At 43.4% G+C, this 9,376-nt stretch overlaps 1 protein-coding gene across 1 annotated transcript; it reads left to right on the plus strand.

Moving 5' to 3' along the window:
• The first annotated feature begins 5,022 nt into the window (after positions 1 to 5,022).
• Positions 5,023 to 9,071, plus strand: RPL36 (ribosomal protein L36). Its single transcript, XM_066574238.1, has 4 exons — positions 5,023 to 5,180; positions 6,160 to 6,253; positions 7,408 to 7,542; positions 8,942 to 9,071. Exons 2-4 carry the CDS (start codon positions 6,161 to 6,163, stop codon positions 9,029 to 9,031), a joined length of 318 nt encoding a protein of 105 aa, XP_066430335.1. The 5' UTR covers positions 5,023 to 5,180; position 6,160; the 3' UTR covers positions 9,032 to 9,071.
• The last annotated feature ends 305 nt before the right edge of the window (positions 9,072 to 9,376 follow it).

The following is a 9,376-nucleotide window of genomic DNA, read 5'->3' on the forward strand; positions in this document are numbered from 1 at the left end:
TCACACAGGCTTCTATAGGTCACACAGGCTTCTATTTCACACAGTACACTAAGGACCCCTGGTCCTGGAATAATTTTACGGACTCCTTAAGGGGGGGGTTTAGGGGAGACCAGACCTCTCTTCTAAGGGAACTTCTGGTGATATTATAACAGACTCAGTAAAAGCAAATTATGGCTAACACGACACAGACTATCAACGTACAGATTTCAACAATTACTACAGGCAACATGGCAATATACACACAAGGGTTCTTCCGTCTAGCACGGTCACTAAGAACACCGTAAATAACAGGCAGAAGCGTCCTATATAACATACAGCAACTCACCCCCTGTCGACACGAGGACTGAATGAAGTCAGGAGAGCCCAGAGCTTGAGTGGCAAGTCAAGAGCTTACCGTATACCGGTGTTTTGTAGATCTGGGGTCCCGTGGCCTCTCGTCCGGCTGGTCGGCAGGTAGTGTAGTCAGGTATCGGCTGCAGGTAAGGAGTTAGCTTCTGCCCCACTTGTCGGGCGCCAAATAAACTGTGGGGGGTCTGGAACGCAGACCGAAATGCGAATGTTGCCTGTATCCAAATTAAGAGGAAATATTATATAGAGTACTCATAGTTGAGAACCATAATGACCCACTATACACAGACTTAGTAAATCAGAATGAATTCTGTTTATTGTTGTACTTTGCTAGTTTATATGCAAGTTGTAAAGAAGGCGTTTCCAATACCTAGTTTCATTCTACTTTTGCTGACCAAACCCTCATTCCAACAGATTACAATAGGGCTGTAAATCAAAAGCCTTTTAAACAAAAGGTATCAACAAAGCTGTTTGAACTATACATAAAACAATTACATGTGATAATAAAGGTTGTCTCCTGGCTGCCTGAGTACCTACTTAATCAGAATGTAATCTTAAAGATCCATCAACAATTTGCACATCAAAAGAGGGGACATTGTTTCTACTTTTCACATAGACAAAAACTGGTCCAGCCACCTACTGGGAGTCAGCACAAAGTTGGTAAGTTGGTATTCAGTAAGATAGCTGAATAAAATCTAATTAATCATACATTTAGTATTTTAAAATCAATATTCAAATAAACGCTTGAATATACCTTTTTACATATGATTCTATATCCAAATTCTACTAGCAACTTCCGGAATGTTTTACATATAATACATAACATTATATAACCAAATAACTAATGTCACATTTATTACACTGTTTCCTTATCTTTCTTATGTTAGGTTATTGATTAATAATGATTGACCCCTATCAATATAAACTTGTATTCTCTTCCTGGGCGTCTACCCGAAAACTTCCCCTCTCCTCCCACCTCCTGTCATTTCCATTCTTTTTCCCTTCCTTCCTTAATTAGTTTGGCCCTAGCCAAGCCATTATTTTGTTAATCTCCTTATTAAAGATCTTTATACAAAGTCTGAGTGATTTTACTGTATGGAACATCACTTACTGTATTTTTACCTTACCCACATGCACATTGCTTTGTTATAACTTATTTATATTGAGTAGAGATGAGCGAGCATACTCGCTAAGGCAAACTACTCAAGCGAGTAGTGCTTTATTCGAGTACCTGCCCGCTCGTCTCTAAACATTCGGCTGCCCGCGGGGGTGAGAGGAGAGTTGCGGGAGTGAGCAGGGGGATCGGGGAGGGGGGGAAAGAGAGATTGCATTAGGAATACCCCGGTTAAATAAACATAATTCTAATTGCTAAAGGTAAAAAATACCTATAGGTAATATCCCCTAAAATATAAATGCTTTGTTATTCAAAAATAGTCAAGGCCAACATCAAAAAATATTATCTTTCTTCGTTTTGCATTTTTATATATTTATTTTAATCGCCCATGTTTCGTTATATAGCCTCCTTTTTATCGCATCACAATGCACAAACTTGCGCTTTTCATGCAATGTGTTTCTAACATTAGAAAATCCTATTGACTTTTGCGCTTAAAAATCGTGGTAAAATTGCAAGCTGCTGTAATGCTTTTGCGAGAAAAAGCAGCGCTGACGATCAAAGATTGCGGAAACAGAGATGCGATTTTGCCACAATTTTCTCGCAGCGATATTACGATCGTCCGTGTGAAAATAACCTTAGGGTACATGCACATGTTTTTTTTTTTTTCCTAACGAGTTTTCGATTGAAAAATCAATCTGAAATTCGGATAGAAATAGCACCCATTCATCTGAATGTCTGCATGCACACTGACTTTTTTTACTCAGACGAATAGTCAAAAAATCACAGCATGTCTTATTCTTGTTCGATATTTGGATGAGAATGGCACGTTCATGTGCAGTGTTCATTTTATTGAACAGCACACGGATTAGGTGTGCTGCCCGAAAATTTTGGGTGCAACTTTTATATTGCCCTCCAGTTACAAGCTCACAGGCTTTTTTCTCTGAAGGCACAAAGACATGGACGTGTTTTTCTCCCCTTATACAGCCATGATAATCATGGCCATATGCGGGGATAAAGCGCACCCACTGATCTCAATAGTTCAGTGGTTCCGTTTTCACTGCTGGGATTTCTCGACCAAGTAAACATAGGACATGCCCAATCACCCCCGGACCTAGTGAATACATCATAAGGGGAAGATCGGGCTGCGGCTATCTTCCCACATTTTTTTTCACACTCCTGCACTCTGGCACAGAGTTTGAACTGCTGGCGAGGGAGATGAAATCTCTCTTGTTCAGGTGCTACTACGCTTCGTACTGTTGAGTATAGTTGCGCCTACGGCGATGTGTTTTAGCCCTGATTTTCAGACCAAAACATTGGTCAAAAAAACGGACATAAATAGCGCCCGTTCATTTGAATGCCTGTGTGCACACCAGCTTTTTTTAAAAATTTGGACTGAATGGACAATAGTTAGATTTTCAGGTGAAAATAGCACATATAAACGTATGAATGGCCATGTACTGTCTGATGCAAGCTCGGCCTAAGAACCTTGGGCGCAACTTTTAAATTGCCTGTGTGAATGTACCCTTTGGCTCACTGCACACGGGCGAGGGCGATATGGGGCCATGAATTCTGCCCACATATCGCGCTCACCATCCATGTGAAACCCGTTGGGTGGCTTGATAGACTGCCTGTCAAAAAGCAGTATGACGTAATGCTATAGCATTACGTCATACTGCAGGAGCGATCAAAGCATCGCTGGTTGTAGTCCTCTAAGAGGACTAAAAGAAAGTATGAAAATAAGAACAAAAAAGTTTTACTAATTATTAAAAAAAAAAAGTTATAAAAGTTCAAAAAAAAACCTCTTGCCATATTTGCAATTAAAAAATCAAAATATTAAACTAAAAAAATTTATATTTGGTATCGCTGTGTCCGTAAAAGTCCGGTCTATCAAATCAATGCATTATTTTACCCGCACGATGAACATGGTCTGAAAAAAAAAAAAATAAAGAACGCCAGAAATGCACTTTTTTGGTCCTTCTATCTCCGAGAAAAAAATGTAATAAAAAGTGATCAAAAAGTCAAATGTATACAACAATGGTACCTCCGGAAACAACAGGACATACTGCACAAAATGAGCCCTCACACAACAATGTCGGTGGAAAAATAAAAAAGTTATTGTGCGCAGAAAATGGACACAAAAAATAATTTAAAAAAAATTTAATATCTTAAAAAAAATACAAGTACTACAGCAAAAAAAAAACTATACAATGTTTGGTATCGTAGTAATCGTACTGACCCATTAAATAAAGATACCAATGTCATTTTTGTTGCAGCTTGTGCGCCGTAGAAACAGGCCGCACCGAAAGATGGTGAAATGTTGTTTTTTTTTTTTTATTTCTCTCCACTTAGAATTTTTTAAAGTTTTGCAGTACATTATATGGTACATTAAAGAGCACCATTGAAAACTACAACTCGTCCCGCAAAAAACAAGCCCTCATACAGCGATGGCGATGGATAAATAAAGGAGTTACGATTTTTTAAAAGGGAGGAGGAAAAAATGAAAATGGAAAAAAGCAAAAAAGCTCCGTCACTAAGGGGTTAAGCAGACTGATTGGTCCTTGTGAAAAACTTTATTGTGTGTCCTATTCTTGCTCGTATCAGGGCCCAGTTAGATGGACGTAGGCATAACTACTCGCTGGCACAGAGCGTAGCTGCGCCTGAATGAGGGGAATTGCTTCTTCTTCGCCGACTTTTCAAACTCTGCACCAGAATGCAGGAGTTTGGAAATAACCGCGGGAGGATAGGTGCCGCCCGGTCATTTCCGCACGATGTATACAGTATTTAGGGGTAAGATACCGTGTGTTCTATCATTTCTCGGCCGGAAAAACGAAGCCTTTAAAATCCTACTGATATCAGTGGTTTAGTGTTGTCCTGTTATACGGCTGTGATGGGCGGGCCGTCCGTGTATCGGACAGTATAGACGTATGTCCCTGTAGGTGCGCCTGAACCCTTCGGGCGCTCAGTAAGTATGCACTTAGTCTCAGGGCGCACTCACACGGGCGTATACGTAATACACTGCGGCTCTACCCACAGTGTTTTACACATTAGCAGCCATACACGCTGCCACAGAGACTGCATATAGGCTGCAAGTGTATAATGGATGGCCGCCCACCTCTCGCACACAGATATGCGCAGCGCTTTTTTTTTTTTACCTAGTACGGACAGCGTATAATGCAAATGTATATGGCTTGCGTTGAGTACAAACGTGGAGAAACAGAGCATGCTGGGAATTCTTTCTTGGGCGTATCGATATGCAGTGTCCGCATGCCGGTGTCCATTCATGGCAAATTACACATGTGTAATACGCTGACAATAAGCCCTTGTGAAGCCCTCACTGAGCGCAGCAGCACTATACATGGAACAGACCCCCATAGAAGCCCCTCTAAGCCGCCTGCAGTGTTTGGTGTATATTGAGGCTTTATTGATTTCAGCATGAATGAACTATCACCATAAACCATTCCACAGAGGAGCGCAGCATGTGAGACTGAGAGGCGCTGCACACATTGCCATCACGTGACCTATGGCTCATTGTCATGACAACCACGCGCACTAGAACGCCTGCGACAGGCGCGTGGTGATGACGTCCCACGGAACTCTATGGTAAAGCTAAGGCGCTCCTGCCACTCACACAGACGTTGGAGGACTCAGCCGACGTATGAAGTAAGGGACTTCCTGTTTGGCTCCTTCCTTCCGGTGTGTCCGCCATCGACTCTCACAGGTACGCTGGCAATAGCTTCGGGGAATCCGAGTGTAATCTGCGCCATCCTTCCCCTCAGCGGCCCGGGTGACGGAGGGGTGGCGGGGAGTTTGTCAGGCTTGTAGTGAGGGGGAATATTTCCTGCATGGAGGTTGTCGGCGTCGCTGTGTGAGTGGTGGAGCTGTCTGCTTTATGTCCCGATAAGGCTTGTGTGTCCCGATAGTGTGCGGGCCGCTGTGTTTCCTTGCTCTGGGCGTTCATCGTTAGCCCTGTCCGTTGCTATTCTTGGATGCAGTTTGCCCCTGCGTTGGTGTCTCTGGCTGGACGTTCCGCCACTAAATGCACATTTCTGATGCCCTGCATCACCCATTGAAATGAATGGGATGCGTTAAAAACGCTGCATACTACGCCATCAGGACGGGAAAACATGGCGGCGTTGTCAGCGTGCTCCGTCTGTGGTGTTACTGCACAAAATATCAGTAAAAGCACAGCGTTTTCACAAAGGCAGCCGTGAGAGCGTCTGAAGGCCGACTGTCTCATGTCTACATGCACTGTGCTGCAGTACTCTGGGGTATTGCAGTGTAGAGCAGATGTGTTAATCTGACAGCCTGTGGGCCAAATCCGGCCCGCCACATCATTTCATAATGTCCATAAGCCCCCACTCGTCTTTGGTGCACCCCTGCTTCCACTCAGTTCACCTTGCAGTACAGCGCTGGACCCCCCCCCCCCCCCCTTCCCTTCTTCCCTCTTTTCCTTTCTTTTAATACATCATCTTAAAATACTTACAATTACAAGGGCATTTTGGAGGCGCCCGTAATGCTGATGAGGCCCCGGTGAATATAGGCGGCCTAGCGGTGCGTATCGGGGTAGGAATGAGTTGATGATCCTGAGGAGACGTCTATCACATTAGCACCTCCGCACGGACATTGTACTGTACATTTGCTTTGGCTGTGTGTGGAGTTGGACGTTACTTATGCTGACTTCTCTTGTTTATTTGCAGAATGGCTATCCGATACCCTATGGCTGTCGGCCTTAACAAAGGCCATCGAGTAACCAAGAATGTCACCAAGCCCAGGCACTCGCGCAGGAGAGGGGTGAGTATCGCAGGTTTATAAACCATGCCGGGTGTAAATACTCTTTTGATGGGGTATTTCGGTCGCAGTGATGGCCTCTTACACAAGACGATAATAGTTTGCCTACTCGCGCTCCCGCAGGAATCTGTCCGATGCCCCATGTAAACGCATGCAGCGACTGAACGATTGTTCAGTATCTCAGTTTCTGCATACAGCGCACCGTTCCATGTAAATAGCACTTGTCGTTTCGAACAACTGTTTGCTTACAGTGATTGGTTGCCGGTGAGGACTGGATCGCAGGTCGCACCGCTGCTTCCTGTATTCGATGTAGAATAAATTGCCTGTAATAGAGAAGGCAGAAGCAGTTAAAAAGCTGAATTGCAGGAGCTGTAATCCTGCATCATATGTTTACTATCAGCGAGGATTAAAGCCCAGGACCAAGCACTGTGTAATTACACATGGAGCGGTACTTGCCCATCCTTTTCCCCAGCTCTCACAATCTTTATTTTGAAACTGCTACCAGCTGATCGCAGCAGCCGGGTGCTGTTCCCTCTGGCATCAGATCTCAGATGCTGGAAGCCATGATGTCAGGAAAATGACACTTGACCTCTGATTGGCTGCGGTGTTGAGGTGGTAGCCCTCTCAAAACAGACCGGGAGGACGTGGGGCTGCAGCGCTGGATTGTCTTAAGTACCGCTGCAGGTGTTATTTCAAGGGATTTGGCTCCATTTTTAAAAAGCAGTTCGACACCCAGAGAAAATGTCATAGTATAGCCTTGTTTTCGGTGCTGCCTTAAACTAGGTGAACTGCTGAGACCTGCGGAGGTTTACATGGTTCAGATCCAACCTCCTCACTACATACCTCTGAGGCTATTGGGGTATGTTTGCTTTGCAGTATGCACTGGGGAATGTCTGCAGAACATGCTGTACACGTCTGTTTATCCCAGTGATCCCAACAGCCTCCAACTACTGAGCTGGTGTATGTCTTTCCTATACAGCCAAGCATTGCAAAATAGCCACGCTACAGATGAAAAATACCACATTTACATCTTGTGCACCCCCAAATTTTTTTCTTGCTGATATGGACCCCAGTGAGTCAAAATTGCTCCCGTTAATCTGAGCAATGCTATTGTGATTCCCAATGCCAAATGTAATGCAGTTTTATTTTTCTTCCAGCGCCTGACCAAGCACACCAAGTTTGTCCGGGACATGATCCGTGAAGTTTGCGGTTTTGCTCCTTATGAGAGACGTGCCATGGAACTGCTGAAAGTGTCTAAGGACAAAAGGGCTCTTAAGTTCATCAAGAAAAGGGTATGTATTATGGTAGGACGAGCTCTTAGCTGCCATTTTTTTCTCTTAAATTACCTTGTGTGAGAATCCAGGATTGTGTATAATGTAATCTGTCCACAAATCTTTAGTGTGTGAACAGGACAGCAAATGGTAAAAACAAAAATAATTGCATGATCCGTTTTAATTATCAAGGCGATCCCTACACTAAGGGACCAGTCACACGGGCTTAAGTATGTGCTGTATTACACACGGAATGAATAGAACTCATGAATTTATTAAAAATGCTTATTTTTCACATGACTCAATTGCAACATGTCCTATTTTTGGTCTGTATTACGGACTAAAATAGGCCATAGAAGGAAATGGGACTATGCGATATACATGAAACATACATATTCACTGTGTTTTTGTGCCTAAAATCAATGGTCCCTTGTTTTTTTTGTATATTTTATTTTTTGTGCATCATTAATACATGGGCAAAAATACAGACCCCATTCACAGAGCATGCTGCATATAAATTTTTTTTCTTTTTATACAAACAAAATGTGCGTGCAAGATGTGCTTATGTGAACGGACCTATAGAAATCATTACATCCTATACATCAGTGTTCCCCAACTCCAGTCCTCAGGGACCCCACAGGTCATGTTTTCAGGATTTCCTCAGTATTGCACAGGTGATGTAATTATTGTCAGTGCCTCACACATTGCCACAGGTGTTCTTACTATAGGATATCCTGAAAACATGACCTGTTGGGGTGCATGAGGACTGGAGTTGGGGACCCCGCTATACATCGTTGTGGGTGCAAAACGCTGTACAAATACCTTCATGTGCCTCTGGAAATACATTTCAGTAGCAAAAGGTAGTAAAGCAAAATATATGCTTGTATATACAGATTGCAGTGACTGACAGTGCAGCACAAGGGACATGCAGCCAGTAACCTCCAACTGATGCAGATGGTGGCATCTGGGTAAAGGGTGTCCATAAATCATTCCGCAGCAGCATACACGAGTGCCAAACAGATGTAGAAAAGAAACTCCTTTATTCCTCCATAGATATATACAGCAGTGACGTTTCAATCACCCCATGTGATCTTCCTCAAGCTGCTTGAGTGTATGCTGCTGCGGAATGATTTAAGGACATATTGCTACTTGGGGGTAATGGTTCGGGCTCCCCACACTGCAGCTGGTGCATCATTTTGCTTTTTTTGGTCCCACCCAGATAAAGGTTCTATCGAGTGCTGCTGGTGACTACATTTGCTGGGTAAAGAGTGTTCATTGGAGAGTGGCGTTGTGTTGGCAATAGAGCAACCTTTTACTAGTGCAAACTCCGACTCAGCGAGCTGTCTAAAGTCTACATTTGTTCTTCCTAAGGTGCATTGCTTCAGGATTAAGTCATTTTTTTTTCTTACCTATTTTTTAGATTGGAACTCACATCCGGGCCAAGAGAAAGAGAGAAGAACTCAGCAATGTGCTGGCCGCCATGAGAAAGGCCGCAGCCAAGAAAGATTAAACTGTAAACGTTCTACCGCAAATAAAGATTTCCCAAAACATCCACTTTGTTCTGTAGATTTCTTGTTGCACAAGGTTTACTAAGAGTCTTTGATGCGGCCGTCCGGGTAAAACATGCGTGTATTACACAGCCGGCTATTGCTGTGTAGGGCAACCATTGTGCACTGCGCATGACAGCATATCTCACGCTTGTAGTCGTGTGCAGTGAGACAAATTTTTTTTCCTTTAATTCCCCGTTCTCTCTCAGCGGCGTTGCGTATTAAACACACATACACAATATACAGAGTTTAATACACAACATATATAGAACAATAGTGGTGTACAGTGATATGCGATAAAATAGAAC

This window comes from Eleutherodactylus coqui, chromosome 7 (assembly GCF_035609145.1).
Source record: "Eleutherodactylus coqui strain aEleCoq1 chromosome 7, aEleCoq1.hap1, whole genome shotgun sequence".
In the NCBI taxonomy this organism is placed as follows: Eukaryota; Metazoa; Chordata; class Amphibia; order Anura; family Eleutherodactylidae; genus Eleutherodactylus; species Eleutherodactylus coqui.